Genomic DNA, 20,564 nt, shown 5'->3' with positions numbered 1-20,564 from the left:
TTTTTGTCCTAGACTTGGCACTCCGGTATCGCTTGTCATGCGGTAGTAGAGAGAACAGTCTCTGACTGGGGTGGCTGGGGTCTTTGACAATTTTTAGGGCCTTCCTCTGACACCGCCTGGTGTAGAGGTCCTGGATGGCAGGCAGCTTAGCCCCAGTGATGTACTGGGCCATACGCACTACCCTTTGTAGTGCCTTGCGGTCAGAGGCCGAGCAATTGCCGTACCAGGCAGTGACGCAACCAGTCAGGATGCTCTCGATATTGCAGCTATAGAACCTTTTGAGGATCTCAGGACCCAGGACCAATACCGTTATATAATCAAATATGGTACACCGCCCAGTCCTATGTTGTTCTAAGCTTTAGATATTATTCCTCAGAGGAAAAGACCGGTTAAAACAGGTTGTAATATCCTGTCTGTAAGATATTGTGATGACCTCACAGTGTGGTCTGTCTATGGTTACAGTCATATCCTGTAATAAATGATAAGAGATCATAATGCTGATATACTGTATGTTGGCTGCCATCTTTCTATTCATTGTTTTTCTTGTTTTTTTTCTTGTAAAGCACATTGTTTCATTCCATGTTTGAAATGTGCTTTATATGAATGACATTTTATGAACATTTTAATTTTCGTGTCAAATCGCCAATTGACAACCCATCCCTTATGGGATTAAGGAAAATGCCCAAGAAAGTCCAGCAAGCGCCAGGACCGTCTCCTAAAGTTGATTCAGCTGCGGGATCGGGGCACCACCAGTACAGAGCTTGCTCAGGAATGGCAGCAGGCAGGTGTGAATCCATCTGCACGCACAGTGAGGCGAAGACTTTTGGAGGATGGCCTGGTGTCAAGAAGGGCAGCAAAGAAGCCACTTCTCTCCAGGAAAAACATCAGGGACAGACTGATATTCTGCGACAGGTACAGGGATTGGACTGCTGAGGATGGGTAAAGTCACTTTCTCTGATGAATCCCCTTTCCGATTGTTTGGGGCATCCAGAAAAAAGCTTGTCCGGAGAAGAAAAAGTGAGCGCTACCATCAGTCCTGTGTCATGCCAAGAGTAAAGCATCCTGAGACCATTCATGTGTGGGGTTGCTTCTCAGCCAAGGGAGTGAGCTTACTCACAATTTTGCCTAAAAACACAGCCATGAATAAAGAATGGTACCAACATATCCTCCGAGAGCATCTTCTCCCAACCATTCAGGGACAGTTTGGTGACGAACAATGCCTTTTCCAGCACGATGGAGCTCCTTGCCATAAGGCAAAAGTGATAACTAAGTGGCTCGGTGAACAAAACATCGATATTTTGGGTCCATGGCCTGGAAACTCCCCAGACCTTAATCCCATTGAGAACTTGTGGTCAATCCTCAAGAGGCGGGTGGACAAACAAAAACCCAGAAATTCTGACATACTCCAAGCATTGATTATGCAAGAATGGGCTGCCATCAGTCAGGATGTGGCTCAGAAGTTAATTGACAGCATGCCAGGGCGGATTGCAGAGGTCTTGAAAAATAAGGGTCAACACTGCAAATATTGACTCTTTGCATCAAATTCATGTAATTGTCAATAAAAGCCTTTGACACTTATGAAATGCTGTAATTATACTTCAGTATTCGATAGTAACATCTGACAAAAATATCTAAAGACACTGAAGCAGCAAACTTTGTGAAAATTAATATTTGTGTCATTATCAAAACTTTTGGCCACGACTGTGCATACATACAGTACCAGTCAAAAGTTTGGACACACCTACCTATTCAAGGATTTCTTTATTTTTAATATTTTCTACATTGTATAATAATAATAGTGAAGACAAACTATGAATAACACATTTTTTATATTTTAGATTCTTCAAAGTAGCCACCTTTTGCCTTGATGACAGCTTTGCACAATCTTGGCATTCTCTCAACCAGCTTCATCTGGAATGCTTTTCCAACAGTCTTGAAGGAGTTCCCACATATGCTGGGCACTTGTTGGCTGCTTTTCCTTCACTCTGCAGTCCAACTCATCCCAAACCATCTCAATTGGGTTGAGGTCGGGTGATTGTGCATGCCAGGTCATCTGATCCAGCACTCCATCACTCTCCTTATCCTCTAGAGGACCCCTTCCCGCTCTGATCCCGGTAACGGGATTTATTGACAAGATACCATGGCGGGAAATTCGAAACTGCAAGAATCTAATAATTTCAATTTCTCAAACAATCAACTATTTTTCACCATTTGAAAGATAAACATCTCCTAAATCCAACCACATTGTCTGATTTCAAAGAGGCTTTACGGCGAAAGCATAAAGTTAGGTTATGTTAGGAGAGTACATTGAAAATAGCTGTGTGTAATGTTTTGTCAATTCAAAGACGGGTGTCACCAAAAGCAGAAAACCAGCTAAAATGATGCACTAACCTTTGACAATCTTCATCAGATGACACTCCTAGGACATTATGTTATACAATACATGCATTTTTTGTTCCATCAAGTTCATATTTATATCCAAAAACTGCATTTTACAGTGGCATGAAATTCAGATTTTTTTTCTCCCTCAAATGCTTCCGGTGAATCATGGTTACAATTTACAAAATTACTATTCTAAAACATTGGGAAATTATAATATTGTCATTCAAAGAATTATAGATGAACATCTCGTAAATGCTACCGCATTGCCAGATTTCAAAATAACTTTACTGGGAAATCACACTTTGCAATAAACGGGGTGCTATGCTAAGAAGAATAGGCTAGGATATACAGGTTAGCACCATCTTGTAACCATCTAATATCAATAATACTATTGTAAATAATCCCTTACCTTTGATTATCTTCATCAGAAGGCACTTCCAGGAATCCCAGGTCCACAACAAATGTGGTTTCTTTCGACAAAGTTTATGTCCAAATAACTCCAAGTTGTTCCATGTTGTTAGCGCGTTCAGTAGGCTCCTCAAAATGTAGAGGGGGGGAGTCACGACGAAAAGTAAAAAAAAAATCTATTTACGTTCGTTCAAACATGTCAAACTTTGTTTAGCATCAATCTTTAGGGCCATTTTTAACGTGAAACATCAGTAATATTTCAACCCGACCTCTCCTGTGTCTTCAAAAACGTTTTGAAAAATGTCTCGCCTCACATGAACGCGCAGGTGCGCACAATAATGAAGTGACGGCATCCCAGGGACGTCAACTTCTCTTCCTTGTCATTCGTTCTCTGTTCATCATAGATGCTTCAAACAACTTTATAAAGATCGTTGACATCTAGTGGAAGCCGTAGGAAGTGCGAAATGAATCCTTTGTCACTGTGTGATCTATTAGCAATGACTCGAAAATAGTACAGCCACAAAATTCTCATTTCCTGCTTGTATCTTTCTCAGGTTTTTGCCTGCCATATGAGTTTTGTTATACTTACAGACACCATTCAAACAGTTTTAGAAAATTCAGAGTGTTTTCTATCCAAATCTGTTAATAATATGCATATCCTAGCTTCTGAGTTGGTGTAGGAGGCAGTTAAAAATGGGCACATATTTTTTTCTAAATTCTCAATACTGCCCCCTAGCCCCAACAGGTTATTGGTCAAATAGCCCTTACACAGCCTGGAGGTGTGTTTGGTCATTGTCCTGTTGAAAACAAATGATATTCCCACTAAGCGTAAACCAGATGGGATGGCGTATCGCTGCAGAATGCTGTGGTAGCCATGCAGATTAAAGGTGCCTTGAATTCTAAATAAATCACAGACAGTGTCATGTATACCACCCCTACCTTGTGACAACACAAACGATTGGCTCAAATGCATTAATTAAGAAGTAAAGAAATTCCACAAATTAACTTTTAACAAGGCACACCTGTTAATTGAAATGCATTCCAGGTGACTACCTCATGAAGCTGGTTGAGAGAATGTCAAGAGTGTGCCAAGTTGTCATCAAGGCAAAGGTTGGCTACTTTGAAGAATCTTGAATATAAAATATATTTTGATTTAACACTTTTTTGGTTGCTGCATGATTCCATATGTGTTAATTCATAGTTTTGATGTCTTCACTATTATTCTACAATGTAGAAAATAGTAAAAATAAAGAAAACCCTCGAATGAGTATGTGTGTCCAAACTTTTGACTGGTACTGTACATACATGCATAACATATACAGAAACATTAAACAGAAGCCATTTGAACCCAGTCTGGCACAAAGAGAAGATTCATGTGAGAGACAAGCCTATACAGTGGCTTGCGAAAGTATTCACACCCCTTGGCATTTTTCCTATTTTGTTGCCTTACAACCTGGAATTAAATTAGATTTTGGGGGGTTTGTATCTTTTGATTTACTCAACCTTTGAAGATGTACTTTTTTTTTTGTGAAACAAACAAAATTGAGCATGCAAAACTATTCAGCCCCCCCCCAAGTCAATACTTTGTAGAGCCACCTGTTGCAGCAATTACAGCTGCAAGCCTCTTGGGGTATGTCTCTATAAGCTTAGCCAATGGGATTTTTGCCCATTCTTCAAGGCAAAATTGCTCCAGCTCCTTCAAGTTGGATAGGTTCCGCTGATGTACAGAAATCTTTAAGTCATACCACATATTCTCAATTGGATTGAGGTCCTGGCTTTGACTAGGCCATTCCAAGACATTTAAATGTTTCCCCTTAAACCACTCGAGTGTTGCTTTAGCGGTATGCTTAGGGTCATTGTCCTGCTGGAAGGTGAATCTCTGTCCCAGTCTCAAATCTCTGGAAGACTGAAACAGGTTTCCCTCAAGAATTTCCCAGTATTTAGCTCCGTCCATCATTCCTTCAATTCTGACCAGTTTCCCAGTCCCTGCCGATGAAAAACATCCCCACAGCATGATGCTGCCACCACCGTGCTTCACTGTGGGGATGGTGTTCTCGAGGTGGTTAAAGGTGTTAGGTTTGTGACAGACAGCATTTTCCTTGATGGCCAAAAAGCAACATTTTAGTCTAATCTGACCAGAGTACCTTCTTCCATATGTTTGGGGAGTCTCCCACATGCCTTTTGGTGAACACCAAACGTGTTTGCTTATTTTTTTCTTTAAGCAATGGCTTTTTTCTGGCCACTCTTCCGTAAAGCCCAGCTCTGTGTAGTGTACGGCTTAAAGTGGTCCTATGGACAGATACTCCAATCTCCGCAGTGGAGCTTTTCATATCCTTCAGGGTTATCTTTGGTCTCTTTGTTGCCTCTGATTAATGCCCTCCTTGCCTGGTCCATGAGTTTTGGTGGGCGGCCCTCGCTTAGCAGGTTTGTTGTGGTGCCATATTCTTTCCATTTTTTAATAATGGATTTAATTATGCTTTGTGGGATGTTCAAAGTTTCTGATATTTTTTTTATAACCCAACCCTGATCTATACTTCTCCACAACTTTGTCTCTGACCTGTTTGGAGAGCTCCTTGGTCTTCATGGTGCCGCTTGCTTGGTGGTGCCACTTGCTTAGTGGTGTTGCAGACTCTGGGGTCTTTCGGAACAGGTGTGTATATATACTGAGGTCATGGAACACTTAGATTGCACACAGGTGGACTTTATTTAACTAATTATGTGACTTCTGAAGGTAATTGGTTGTACCAGATCTTATTTAGGGGCTTCATAGCAAATGGGTGAATACATATGCACACACCACTTCTCCGTTTTTTTTCGAAACAAGTAATTTTTTTCACTTCACCAATTTGGACTATTTTGTGTATGTCCATTACATGAAATCCAAATAAAATTTAATTTAAATTACAGGTTGTAATGCAGCAAAATAGGAAAAATGCCAAGGGGGATGAATACCTTTGCAAGGCACTGTACACAATCTATTTACACACATACCATTTACCACATAGAAGCTAAATATTTTTATAATTGAATTATACTGTAGGTAGCCCTTTTTCTTTTATTCCAGGCTTTATCTAAATATTCAGCAAACACAATGGACAAAAAAACATTTCAGTTTCTAAATAAAGCTTGATTTGATTTGATATCTGGCAGGATAGATGGGAAAATATTGATCAAATGTCGTCACTGTATTTTTCTTACTCTCTCTTTCGCTCTCTCTCCTTTCTTTCTCTCAGAGCATGCGTGGGTGTGTGTGTGTATGTGTGTGATGACAGAATGCTGTGGCCTTTTAGCATCTGATATATCGGCAGCATATTTCATAGCAGATATTAATCAGAGTAAACAAAGCCAAGCTAAACCACATCACATAAATTACTGTGACATTATATCAACCTGTCTCATACTGGGCTATCACGGTATTAAAAGTGGTGTGTTTGTATATGCGCGTGTGTGAGGGTGGGTGGGTGTCAGTGTGCTTGCGTATGTGTATTAAAAGTGATATTGCCTCAGCAAATAGTTATTTTCCTCCTCTACGAAGCGCTGGGTCAAGCAAAGAAGGTTTCAAAAGTTAAAAGGGCCTTGAACTAATTACTAAATGTTTTTAAGGTGTGTGTGTGTGTGTGGGGGGGGGTGAAGACAATGACTGCTTTCATTAGGTGGACAGGGTAGTACCCTGTCCAATGTTCTCTCTCTCTCCCTCCCTCCATCTCTCTTGTTGACACACACCCCACTGAGACACTCTGAAGTTTTAATTTACCTGTCAGGCTCCAGTGCATCCCTATCTAACACACACACACATACACACACACACACACACACACACACACACACACACACACACACACACACACACATACAGTAAGGCTGGTGTCTTTCTATGCTTTCTATGCTTTTTCTATCCTTTGGCTGGTGACAGGTGTTAAATCTTGATCCATCTGCTGCTGTTGGTATTGGTGTGTAGACTGTAGAGGTTTTTGAGGCAGAGTTTGGCACAGTGTTGATATGTTTGGTGTTGATGTACATGTATCTGTCTGTCGTTTTAAATTTGATCCCGGAGATTTCTCAGACCAGCGAGCTCACATTTTCTGGCAGCAGATAAAATCTTAGTCTTAACCCACCTTCCTTAAAGCTTCTTGGCAGGCACTTTTTGGTAGTCGATATCCTCCCTCTCCTCTCCACCTCTACATGAAAGCCAGTGTCTTGGTGGGAGATCGATGTGTATCAGATCAGCTGAAGAAGACAGATAATGAACACTTTTATCTTTAAAGGTCCAATGCAGCTGTTTAAATCTTAATATCAAATCAATTCTGGGTAACAATTAAGTACGTTGCTGTGATTGTTTTTAAATTAAAATGGTCAGAAAGAAACAAATTGCTCTTAAGCTAAGAGGAATTTCTCGAGCAAGAATTTCACTAGCTGTCTGGGAGTGGTCTGAGGGGCCTAATTGGATGAGCCTAATGGGAGGGATATGTAACCTAAAAAGTAGCTGTTATTGGCAGGCAGAGAGGTTTGAAACTGTCTTTGTTATTGGTCTATTAACTTACAACCTACCTGGTGATGTCGCAAGGCAAGCCAAAACTCCATCCCACCAAAACAGGCTGAAATTTTCATGAATTTCTTTCAAATTGCTCTTACAATAAAAGGGCATTATCATCCTTTTCACAATTGCACAGTATTAATCCAACCTCATAGTGTGGAAATATACAGTACTGGTCAAAAGTTTGGACACACCTACTCATTCAAGGGTTTTATCTTTATTTTTAATGTTTTCTACATTGTAGAATAATAGTGAAGACATCAAAACTATGAAATAACACATGGAATCATGTAGTAACCAGAAAGGTGTTAAACAAATCAAAGTGTGTGTGTGTGTGTGTGTGTGTGTGTGTGTGTGTGTGTGTGTGTGTGTGTGTGTGTGTGTGTGTGTGTGTGTCCTCCCTGTCTTTGTCACACTCTCTGTGCTAATCACCACACCATCTACCTACATCAATCACCATGGGCATGGCGAGGCATAGGCCCTATTCCCACTACGAGAGATGAAGGAGAGTCTGAGGAGATTTCTACTTTTCAATTCACATTACATCCTTGCCTTGCTTTTCATTGTGGCTGGCAACACGTCATTCTTGATCCACAGCTCAAATTGACCATAAATATCACAGTAGCCACTAGCTAGCCAGTAAGCACAAACTATGTGTTACAAATTATCTATAACATATGTCATGCTTTATAAAGGGTTCATAAATGTGGCATAACTGTGTGACATATAACCACCCACTATGTCAAATGTGACATAAACCTGTGCTTTATAAAGGGTGGCATAAGCACCCCTTAATAAAGGCCTTATAAATCATATTAAGTTGAGCCTTTACAAATCATTTATAACCCTGTCATGCATCTTGGTAGAGCATTGCAATGCCAGGATATTGGGTTTGATTCCCGGGACCACCCTTATGTAAAAATGTATTCACACATGACTGTGGAAGTCTGCAAAATTGTATATATTATATTTCACTAAAACATTTCTAGGATGGCCCTACCTCTTTCCCTCTTGGGTGCATAGTCAATATTGGACCTGACCTCAACTTCCCCCAAAATGCTGTGTTGCAGGATGACAAAAAGCTGTGTGCAGTCATGCACAGAAAAAAAACTTTGGGCCTTTTCAAATAAATTACAATGTTTTCCCTACTTCTGTTTTCTTTCCAAATTCCATTTCTAGTTTTCGGATTTCCCCCATTTTTTTTCTGGTTTACCCATTTTGTTTTGAGTAGAAAAACAACAATTAGATTTTCTGTGTTCACAACAATTCTTACACGACATCAGGGGATGACTTTTGAGGTCTGGGAAAAATCTAAGAAACTTTTTTAAAAATGGTGTAGTTGCCCTTTAATTCAGTGAGCATGCATTGTTGTTTGGTTAGCGAGTTTTCTGTAATGCAGTAGGAGCATATGATGTGATTCGGCCGCCAATGGAATGTGTGGAGTAAAAGGCCAGCAACACTCCGTATTATTCAGAGCCCATGAAATGACACCATACAGTGCATTCGGAAAGTATTCAGACCCCTTAACTTTTTCCACATTTTGTTACGTTCTAAAATTGATTAAATTAATTGTTTTCCTCATCAATCTACACACAATACCCCATTATGATAAAGCGAAACTTTTTTTTTTGTCTTTTTTTTAACATTATTTCCATAAGTATTCAGACCCTTTGCTACGAGACTCGAAATTAAGCTCAGGTGCATCCTGTTTCTATTAATCATTCTTGAGAAATTTCTACAACTTGACTGGAGTCCATCTGAGGTAAATTCAATTGATTGGAAATGAACACACCTGTCTATATAAGGTCCCACATTTGACAGTGCATGTCAGAGCAAAAACCAAGCGATGAGGTGGAAGGAATTGTCTGTAGAGCTCAGAAACAGGATTTCACACTGCATGAGGCAAATGGAGGTCACACCAGGTACTGAGTGGCCTCTACCTTTTTTTTAAGGTATCTGTGACAAATAGATGCCTATCTGTATTCCCAGTCATGTGAAATCCATAGATTATGACCTAATGAATTTATTTAAATTGACTGATTTCCTCATATGAACTGTTACTCAGTAAAATCATTGAAGTTGTTGCATGTTACATTTATATTTTTGTTCAGTGTATATTGTATTATACAAGGGCTTATTTGGAAATGAGACCTAGGTCTCAATATGTCTTCCCTGTTAAAATAAAGGTTAAAAATAAATAAAAAAGGTAATATTTTTGAATGTTATGGCAGCCTATTGTAGCAGGACTACTTTTGGTCTGTCCCATTACCCTTTGCGAGATACGAGGCGGAATCGACACGCTATCTGATGCAAGACAATGATGGAAGTCATTATATAAAGCAAATTGCGACTGAAAATGTCGATCATTCCCTGGGGAGTTGCTTCTTGCCTGGACATCAGTGGCTCAGTGCAGTGAAGCAAAAACAAAAATCACTCAAGATTTAAAGCTACGGCGACAATTTCAGAATGTAACAGGCTGTTACTACAGTTTCAGGTAAAAACTCAATGAAACAAGTCTCAAAAATAAGGAAAATGTCTGTACATTTCAGCTGTTGCAAAAACATTACTCTGCTATTAAAAAAAACTTTACTGAAAGAGTGTTGGCTCAACGAGACAATTCTGTTCACACTGTCCTGCTTAGCAACTGTTGGGAGAGTGTCGTGCTCTACCTCCGGAGATAGCGGTCGTGACAAGAAGTGACAAGTTCACAAGTAATACACTGAGTGTACAAAACATTAGGAGCTCTTTCCCTGACATAGACTGACCTGGTGAATCCAGGTGAAAGCTTGATCCCTTATTAATGTCACTTGCTAAATCCACCACAATCAGTGTCGATGAAGGGGAGGAGACTGGTTAAATAAATATGTTTAAGCCTTGAGACTGTTAAGACATGTATTGTGTGCCATTCAGAGGGTGAATGGGCATGACAAAATATTTAAGTGCCTTTGAACAGTATTAGGTGCCAGGTGCATCAGTTTGTGTCAAGAATTGCAACGCTGCTGGGTTTTTCATGCTCAACAGTTTCTCATGTTTAGAATCGTCCACCAGCCAACTTGACACAACTATGGGAAGCATGGGGGTCAACATCTCTGTGGAACACTTTCAACACCTTGTAGAATCCATGCCCCAATGAATTGAGCCTGTTCTGAGGGCAGAAGAGGGTGCAACTCAATATTAGGAAGGTGTTCCTAATGTTTTGTACACTCAGTGTATTTTTATTTAACTAGGCAAGTCGGTTAAGAACAAATTCTTACTTTCAATGACGGCCTAGGAACAGTGGGTTAACTGCCTTGTTCAGGGGCAGAACAACAGATTTTTACCTTGTCAGCACAGGGATTCGATCTTGCAACCTTTCGGTTACTAGTCCAACGCCCTAACCACTAGTCTACCCTGCCGCCCCCTAACCACTGGGCTACCCTGCCACCCCCTAACCACTAGCCTACCCTGCCGCCCCCTAACCACTGGGCTGCCCTGCCGCCCCCTAACCACTAGCCTACCCTGCCGCCCCCTAACCACTGGGCTACCCTGCCGCCCCCTAACCACCAGCCTACCCTGTGCCCCCTAACCACTAGGCTACCCTGTGCCCCCTAACCACTAGGCTACCCTGCCGCCCCCTAACCACTAGGCTACCGTGCCGCCCCCTAACCACTAGGCTACCCTGCCACCCCCTAACCACTAGGCTACCCTGCCGCCCCCTAACCACTAGGCTACCCTGCCATGTATGTGTAGCGGAGGGTATTTTTGCGAGAAGCTAAGTGTGAAGAACCTCATAGTGTAGAGTAGGCAGGGACATAAAGCACTGCAGCCGCCAAGAGGTCATTGGACGTCAGCTAGGCCCCTGGCGTGACACACGCACACACACACACAGTTCTTAATTAAAGGTTGTGTTTATTTTCTCTCACCGCAGTAGCTGTCCTCTGATTTGTCTTTTAGGGGTGTGTGTGTGTGTCTGTGTGTGTGTGTGTGTGTGTGTGTGTGTGTGTGTGTGTGTGTGTGTGTGTGTGTGTGTGTGTGTGTGTGTGTGTGTGTGTGAGATGTCTCCTACCTCGGAGCTTATTGACGTCTAGCATTTAAAGAGCAATTAGAACAATTTGCCGCTTGAATTATAGCTTACACGACAGCGTTACGGGTCAGTGTTACACAGAGTTTAATAGGAACCTCAAAGCAGAGAAAGGCATTATTCGACTGGGCTAGCTTTGTTGAATAAGACAAATAAATGCCATGATGTAAACGGCCTATAGTCTCAATACAAAACAATATAGTACACTTCTTTTTGGCATAGTAGTTGTTCTGTTTTTAATTAGTCAGCTGTCATCCATTGACGTTAATCAGATGTTTGCGTGAGAGGTTGTTACACAAACGGATTGAGTTGTTGTTCATCCCTGAGTGTCCCTCCTCTATGGTTACTTTTGGTTGTGTATCTATTTCCTCTGTTTCTGTCCTGTAGGATCTTCTATGTGTCTCATGACTCCCAGGACCTGAAGATCTTCAGCTACATCGCCAGAGACGGACAGAGTAACATCTTCCGTTGTAACGTCTTCAAGTCCAAGAAGAAGGTGAGAAATCTAAACACACTTTCTCTTTTGCTCTCTCTCGCCTCTCTTGCAGGGTAAGGTTATCCACAGTCCCATTGACACTACTAAGCCAAGTCCAGTAATGTGTGCTAAATGTAGCAAAGTAATTCACACATTTACACTCCCTCTATCTTACCCTCCCACACACACTCGCTCTCACACACTTTCACTCGTTGCCCCCCCATCAACCATGCCAAGCATGCCCGCACACACACACACTCACAGCCTTTACACTGATATTCACAGTGATGAAGTGTTATAGGCCCATGGCTGTACTGTATTCTACCTCAACAAGACCTGCTCGTATTAGAGACAGAGAGAATAGGGAGTACTTTTGGTTTCAAGTTATTTGTCTCTTAACCTGTTGGGGGTAGGGGGCAGTATTGACACGGCCGGATAAAAAACGTACCCGATTTAATCTGGTTACTACTCCTGCCCAGTAATTAGAATATGCATATAATTATTGGCTTTGGATAGAAAACACCCTAAAGTTTCTAAAACTGTTTGAATGGTGTCTGTGAGTATAACAGAACTCATATGGCAGGCAAAAACCTGAGAAGACTCCTTACAGGAAGTGGCCTGTCTGACAAGTTGTTGTTCATCTTGGCTCTTTTTATTGAAGACTGAGGATCTTTGCTGTAACGTGACACTTCCTACGGCTCCCATAGGCTCTCAGAGCCAGGGAAAAAGCTGAATGATATCGAGGCAGCCCCAGACTGAAACACATTTACGCTTTTAGCAAGTGGCCGATCAGAGGACAATGGGCTTAGGCGCGTGCACGAGTCGACCCCGTGCTTTATTTTCTTTCCTCTTTTTACCTAAACGCAGATTCCCGGTCGGAATATTATCGCTTTTTTACGAGAAAAATGGCATAAAAATTAATTTTAAACAGCGGTTGACATGCTTCGAAGTACGCTAATGGAATATTTAGAATTTTTTTGTCACGAAATACGCCATGCCCGTCACCCTTATTTACCCTTTCGGATAGTGTCTTGAAGGCACGAACAAAACGCCGCTATTTGGATATAACAATGGATTATTTGGGACCAAACCAACATTTGTTATTGAAGTACAAGTCCTGGGAGTGCATTCTGACAAAGAACACCAAAGGTAATCAAACTTTTCTAATAGTAAATCTGACTTTGGTGAGTGCTAAACTTGCTGGGTGTCTAAATAGCTAGCCCTGTGATGCCGGGCTATCTACTGAGAATATTGCAAAATGTGCTTTCACCAAAAAGCTATTTTAAAATCGGACATATCGAGTGCATAGAGGAGTTCTGTATCTATAATTCTTAAAATAATTTCTATGCTTTTTGTGAACGTTTATCGTGAGTAATTTAGTACATTTTTAGTAAATTCACCGGAAGTTTGCGGGGGGAATGCTAGTTCTGAACGTCACATGCTAATGTAAAAAGCTGTTTTTTGATATAAATATGAACTTGATTGAACAAAACATGCATGTATTGTATAACATAATGTCCTAGGGTTGTCATCTGATGAAGATCATCAAAGGTTAGTGCTGCATTTAGCTGTCTTCTGGGTTTTTGTGACATTATATGCTAGCTTGAAAAATGGGTGTCTGATTATTTCTGGCTGGGTATTCTGCTGACATAATCTAATGTTTTGCTTTCGTGGTAAAGCCTTTTTGAAATCGGACAGTGTGGTTAGATTAACCTCTATGGGCTATGTGGGACGCAAGCGTCCCACCCCTGGTACACCCTATCAACAACAGGTGAAATATCAAGAGCGCCAAATTTGAAAACAATTAAATGTCATAATTCAAATTTCTCAAACATACAACTATCTTACACCCTTTGAAAGATAAACATCTCCTTAATCTAACCACGTTGTCCGATTTCAAAAAGGCTTTACGGCAAAAGCATAAAGTTAGATTATGTTAGGAGAGTACATTGACAATAGCTGTGTGTAATGTTTTGTCAATTCAAAGACAGGCGTCACCAAAAGCAGAAAAACAGCTAAAATGATGCACTAACCTTTGACAATCTCCATCAGATGACACTCCTAGGACATTATGTTAGACAATGCATGCATTTTTTGTTCTATCAAGTTCATATTTATATCCAAAAACAGCGTTTTACTATGGCGTTGATGTTGAGGAAATCGTTTCCCTCCAATAACCGCCAGTCAAGCAGCACAACAAATTAAATAATTACTATTCGAAAACATTGGTAAAATATTATATTGTCATTCAAAGAATTATAGATTTACATCTCTTGAACGCAACCGGATTGCCAGATTTAAAAATAACCTTACTGGGAAATCACACTTTGCAATAATCTGAGCACTGCGCCCAGAAAAATACGCTTTGCGATACAGACTAACCGCCATGTTGGAGAGATCTAAAATCAAAAATACTATGTAAATAATCCATTACCTTTGATTCTCTTCATCAGATGTCACTTCCAGGAATCCCAGGTCCATAACAAATGTAGTTTTGTTCGAAAAAGCTCATGATCTATGCCAGCCGGACTTCTCGTCATGAACGAGGGGGAAAAAAATATTTACGTTCGTTCAAACATGTCAAACGTTGTTAGCATAAATCATTAGTGCCTTTTTTAACCAGAACATGAATAATATTCAAGGCGGACGATTGCATTCTCTTTTAAAATGTTTTGGAACGAGAGTACCCAACATGAACTCGCGCGCCAGAGTCTAATCGGCCACCACCGTTCCAAGGCTCTTGTTCGTTCAGTTCTCACAGTATAAGACTCAAAACACTTTCTAAAGACTGGTGACATCTAGTGGAAGCCATAGGAAGTGCTCAACAATTAATAAGCCCCTGTGTGTTTCAATGGCATAGGCTTAAAGGTAATTCAACACATCAGGTATCCACTTCCTGTCAGAATTTGTCTCAGGGTTTTGACTGCCATATGAGTTCTGTTATACTTACAGACACCATTCAAACAGTTTTAGAAAATTCAGAGTGTTTTCTATCTGAACAATAATATGCATATTCTAGCTTCTGAGTTGGTGTAGGAGGCAGTTAAAAATGGGCACATCTTTTTTTCAAAATTCTCAATACTGCCCCCTAGCCCCAAGAGGTTAACGAGAGTCTTGTCTTTAAAATGGTGTAAAATAGTCATATGTTTGAGAAATTGAAGTAATAGCATTTCTAAGGTATTTGACTAACGCGCCACAGGATTCCACTGGCTGTTACGTAGGTGGGACGATTTCGTCCCGCCGGCCCTAGAGAAGTTAAAGGAATTCACAGATCAACAGTGAAAAACGCCAGACACCAGCATGGTAGAACATTGAGATTGTGAACCTGTAAATCCTTAGAGAATACCATTACCATTGCACACAGACACACCTCTCCACGTTTGGTCCAGTTAGCCCATTAAGATATCTCTCTCTCTCTCCATCCCTATCAGTGATGCCAATTTAGTAATTTTATTGCTAGATTTAGCAACTTGTCAGACTACTCTGGCAACTTCTTTTCAAACAGCACCTAGCAACAAATTTAGACACTTTTTAAAAAATGTATTTGGAACATTTAGCAACTTTTGAAAAGTGACTCAAACGCTAAAATGCACGCATTTTCCCTCTAAATGGCACACGAAAAAGATTTGTTCTGTCACACACTCAGTCACAACACATGCCCTGGCTGCAAAAGTGCATTATGAGTGACGTCAGCAGCAGGCGCTCAGCTCATGCACAGGTAGCAGCAGGCCAGCAGCAATTTCAGCAAATTGCAAATCATTGTTGGCTGACTGCAGCAGCAGTAGTATGCGTTCGACGAGTCAAACCCAATGAATATAGTTGGTCACGAATGTTTGATTTTTAACAGAACTTACAACATCAATTAACATGTCTCAATCAAAATTGTACAGAAAAGAGTCTGTACCTGAATTTAAATTGTGGCCGAAGCCAGTAATTGGGGAAGATTGTCGGGCATACTGTGCGTACTGCAAATCAAATATGCTGCAAAAATGTATGACATCAAAAAACATTGTGCTACAGCAAAACATATAAATAAATCAAAACCGTACAACCCCGTAACGCACTCTACATTACCACATTTGGTTAAGAAAGTGGATAACTGCAAAAGCACAGAAGCTACTATGGCAATGGCCATTGTGGAGCATTGTTCACTGCTAGCATGCAACCATTTAGGTATGGCTTGCAAAGCTGCCGTTTCAGATTCTGTGGCAGCAACAAACTTCCAATTGTACCGCACAAAGTGCATAGAAATGATTAGGGGAATACTGGCTCCTTATTTTCTCAAAAGGTTAACATTAGATATGGGGGATGAGAAGTTCAGTCTCCTTTTGGATGAGTCCACTGATGTCAGTATCTCGAAATACCTGGGTGTGGTGATTCAGTATTTCAGTACAAGATTTTAAAGGAAGAATGTGCATTGCCCAATTTGGTACTCATCTGCTGTGTGTGCCATTTTTTACAATTGGCTGTCAGTGCAGCATCCAAAGAAACCATCCCTAGGAGCGTTGAGTACTTAATCAGGAAAACCTACAACTGGTTTTTGATTTCCCCAAAACGGCACGAGGCGTACAAAGCAGTGTACAGTGAGGGGAAAAAAGTATTTGATCCCCTGCTGATTTTGTACGTTTGCCCACTGACAAAGAAATGATCAGTCTATAATTTTAATGGTAGGTTTATTTGAACAGTGAGAGACAGAATAACAACAACAAAAAATCCTGAAAAACGCATGTCAAATGTTATAAATTGATTTGCATTTTAATGAGGGAAATATGTATTTGACCCCCTCTCAATCAGAAAGATTTCTGGCTCCCAGGTGTCTTTTATACAGGTAACGAGCTGAGATTAGGAGCACACTCTTAAAGGGAGTGCTCCTAATCTCAGCTTGTTACCTGTATAAAAGACACCTGTCCACAGAAGCAATCAATCAATCAGATTCCAAACTCTCCACCATGGCCAAGACCAAAGAGCTCTCCAAGGATGTCAGGGACAAGATTGTAGACCTACACAAGGCTGGAATGGGCTACAAGACCATCGCCAAGCAGCTTGGTGAGAAGGTGACAACAGTTGGTGCGATTATTTGCAAATGGAAGAAACACAAAAGAACTGTCAATCTCCCTCGGCCTGGGGCTCCATGCAAGATCTCACCTCGTGGAGTTGCAATGATCATGAGAATGGTGAGGAATCAGCCCAGAACTACACGGGGGGATCTTGTCAATGATCTCAAGGCAGCTGGGACCATAGTCACCAAGAAAACAATTGGTAACACACTACGCCGTGAAGGACTGAAATCCTGCAGCGCCCGCAAGGTCCCCCTGCTCAAGAAAGAACATATACATGCCCGTCTGAAGTTTGCCAATGAACATCTGAATGATTCAGAGGACAACTGGTGAAATTGTTGTGGTCAGACGAGACCAAAATGGAGCTCTTTGGCATCAACTCAACTCGCCGTGTTTGGAGGAGGAGGAATGCTGCCTATGACCCCAAGAACACCATCCCCACCGTCAAACATGGAGGTGGAAACATTATGCTTTGGGGGTGTTTTTCTGCTAAGGGGACAGGACAACTTCACCGCATCAAAGGGACGATGGACGGGGCCATGTACTGTCAAATCTTGGGTGAGAACCTCCTTCCCTCAGCCAGGGCATTGAAAATGGGTCGTGGATGGGTATTCCAGCATGACAATGACCCAAAACACATGGCCATGGCAACAAAGGAGTGGCTCAAGAAGAAACACATTAAGGTCCTGGAGTGGCCTAGCCAGTCTCCAGACCTTAATCCCATAGAAAATCTGTGGAGGGAGCTGAAGGTTCGAGTTGCCAAACGTCAGCCTCGAAACCTTAATTACTTGGAGAAGATCTGCAAAGAGGAGTGGGACAAAGTCCCTCCTGAGATGTGTGCAAACCTGGTGGCACTCTACAAGAAACATCTGACCTCTGTGATTGCCAACAAGGGTTTTGCCACCAAGTACTAAGTCATGTTTTGCAGAGAGGTCAAATACTTATTTCCCTCATTAAAATGCAAATCATTTAATAAAATTTTTGACATGCGTTTTTCAGTATTTTTTTGTTGTAATTCTGTCTCTCATTGTTCAAATAAACCTATCATTAAAATTATAGACTGATCATTTCTTTGTCACTGGGCAAACGTACAAAATCAGCAAGGGATCAAATACTTTTTTCCCTCGCTGTATGCCACCATTAATTGTGGCCAGAAACTCCTGAGAATCACCAAAGTGTGTGCCACATGTTGGCTATCGATTGAGCCTGCGGTAACTCGTATATTGAGCCAGTGGGAAGAACTGAAGCTCCACTTTGAGTTGACAAAGGCCAGTGAGCATTGATACATGGCAGATGTGCTCCACGCATGTACATCGACAAGACCAACTATGTCTACCTGACATTCTTGAAATCAACCCTGTCCGATGTTCAAGTTGCAGTGAAGTCATTTGAGGGAGAGCAAACAGATCCTGTCAAGCTTTTTGACAATCTGGTACACCTCTTAACATCAATTTGCAGCAGAGTAGTCAACCCTATGGCAAAAATGGATGTCCTGAAGGAAGCCATTGATGGACATCTCCGTCCATCACCATACCTTGGGTACCTTTTCGAGAGCACGGTGTACCAACTCAGTCTTGCGCCAGAGGACGAAAAGGTCATTCGGAGACAGTGCATCAACTACATTGTTGCTTTAAGCAAGGAGCTGCAAGCAAGGCTCCCAGAGAACCTAGAAGCCTTGCGAAACATGGCCTTGTTCATTGTTAAGGAAATGCTAAAGCACAATAAAGGCACCACTGAAATTATCAAAGTAGCTGAGCTACTGGGGTATAAGCCCCAAACAATTGATAAAATTGTTTCCCAATGGAGAAACATCCATCTGTTTAGGTGGGACTCAACTGAAAATACAGTCGAGTTTTGGAGTGAAGTGTGTGACTACACGGACTCTTCCGGGTCAAATCCATTTGAAGAACTGCAAAGCTGCACTTGCTGCCCTCTCCTTGCCACACTCAAATGCGGAGGTTGAACGGCTGTTCAGTCAAATGAGTGTGGTCAAGTCAAAGTTAAGAAATAGAATGTCACTGCACACTCAACTCCATACTCCTGGTGCAGTATGGACTGAAGCTCGCTGGTGATACCTGTTACCAGCATAAACTACCAAGTTAAGTTCTGCAGCAGTTTGGCACCACAGCAGCATACAGCTTTAAGGTCGCTCCATTCTCTACTGCTGGTTCCAGCTCCGTGACAATGCAGTTGGACAGTGAAGATGAAAAGGATTTCCTTGCCAATCTATGATTCATCATATTTACAGTACGTATGCAAGGAGTGGACTTTCTGGAACTGGCAGAGAGACACACAGCTGATGGTGACAGTGTGCACTGCAGTGTCAATGAGAACAGTGGCAATATCTGGAGGAAACCATTGAGCAGCTAGCCAGCCAAGCAGCACAACGAGCTGGAGAGAGATGCCTAGTGCACACATCATTATTTGGGTTATGTTGCTTGTTCAATAAGATAGCATATATACCTTGTTATTAGCTTGTACCTATAATTGTTGATCAGTTAGGTAGCATGTTAACTAACTACCAATACACTGCTTCAAACTAATTGTTCAGAATGTGTAGGTTTACTAGTTAAAAAGAAAATAAATAAAATGTAATTGTTCAATAATGTGTAATGTGTAAATGTTCAATAATTCAATGTGTTGTGTTTAAAAATAAAAATATCTAGAAAAGTAGAAAAATAAGTCTATATACAATGTGAGCAAATGAGGTGAGATAAGGGAGGTAAAGGCAATAAATAGGCCATGGTGGCGAAGTAAATACAAGATAGCAATTAAAATACTGTAATGGTAGATTTGACAGTAGATGAGTATGCAAAGTAGAAATACTGGGGTGCAAAATAGCAAAATAAATAAATACAGTAGGGGAAGAGGTAGTTGTTTGGGCTATTTATAGATGGGCTATGTACAGGTATAGTGATCTGTGAGCTGCTCTGACAGCTGGTGCTTAAAGCCAGTGAGGGAGATAAGTGTTTCCAGTTTCAGAGATTTTTGTAGTTCGTTCCAGTCATTGGCAGCAGAGAACTGGAAGGAGAGGCGACCAAAGGAGGAATTGGCTTTGGGGGTGACAAGTGAGATATACCTGCAGGAACGCGTGCTACGGTGGGTACAGATATGGTGACCAGCGAGCAGAGATAATGCGGGACTTTACCTAGCAGGGTCTTGTAGATGACATGGAGCCAGTGGGTTTGGCGACGAGTATGAAGCGAGAGCCAGCCAAGAGAGCCAGCCGAGAGCCAGTACAGGTCGCAGTGGTGGGTAGTATATGGAGCTTTGGTGACAAAACGGATGGCACTGTGATAAACTGCATCCAATTTGTTGAGTAGGGTGTTAGAGGCTATTTTGTAAATGACATCGCCAAAGTCGAGGATCGGTAAGATGGTCAGTTTTACGAGGGTATGTTTGGCAGCATGAGTGAAGGATGCTTTGTTGCGAAATAGGAAGCCAATTCTAGATTTAACTTTGGATTGGAGATGTTTTATGTGAGTCTGGAAGGAGAGTTTACAGTCTAACCAGACACCTAGGTATTTGTAGTGGTCCACATATTCTAAGTCAGAACTGTCCAGAATAGTGATGCTGGACAGGCGGGCAGGTGCAGGCAGCGATCGGTTGAAGAGCATGCATTTAGTTTTACTTGTATTTAAGAGCAGT

The 20,564-nt window shown here is 41.4% G+C and overlaps 1 protein-coding gene across 1 annotated transcript in view; it reads left to right on the top strand.

The window, feature by feature from the left end:
• Positions 1–20,564, top strand: part of LOC106560293 (carboxyl-terminal PDZ ligand of neuronal nitric oxide synthase protein) — a 191,816-nt gene that overhangs the window by 99,380 nt on the left and 71,872 nt on the right. Inside the window, exon 5 of the mRNA XM_014123046.2 lies at positions 11,772–11,880. Coding sequence (XP_013978521.1) covers positions 11,772–11,880 — 109 coding nt within the window. The remainder of the gene's footprint in view (positions 1–11,771; positions 11,881–20,564) is intronic.

The sequence above is a fragment of the Salmo salar genome, chromosome ssa10, assembly GCF_905237065.1.
Source record: "Salmo salar chromosome ssa10, Ssal_v3.1, whole genome shotgun sequence".
Taxonomy (NCBI): Eukaryota; Metazoa; Chordata; class Actinopteri; order Salmoniformes; family Salmonidae; genus Salmo; species Salmo salar.
Note: the sequence above shows the minus strand (reverse complement) of the source record. Positions and strands in the feature narration are given on the sequence as shown.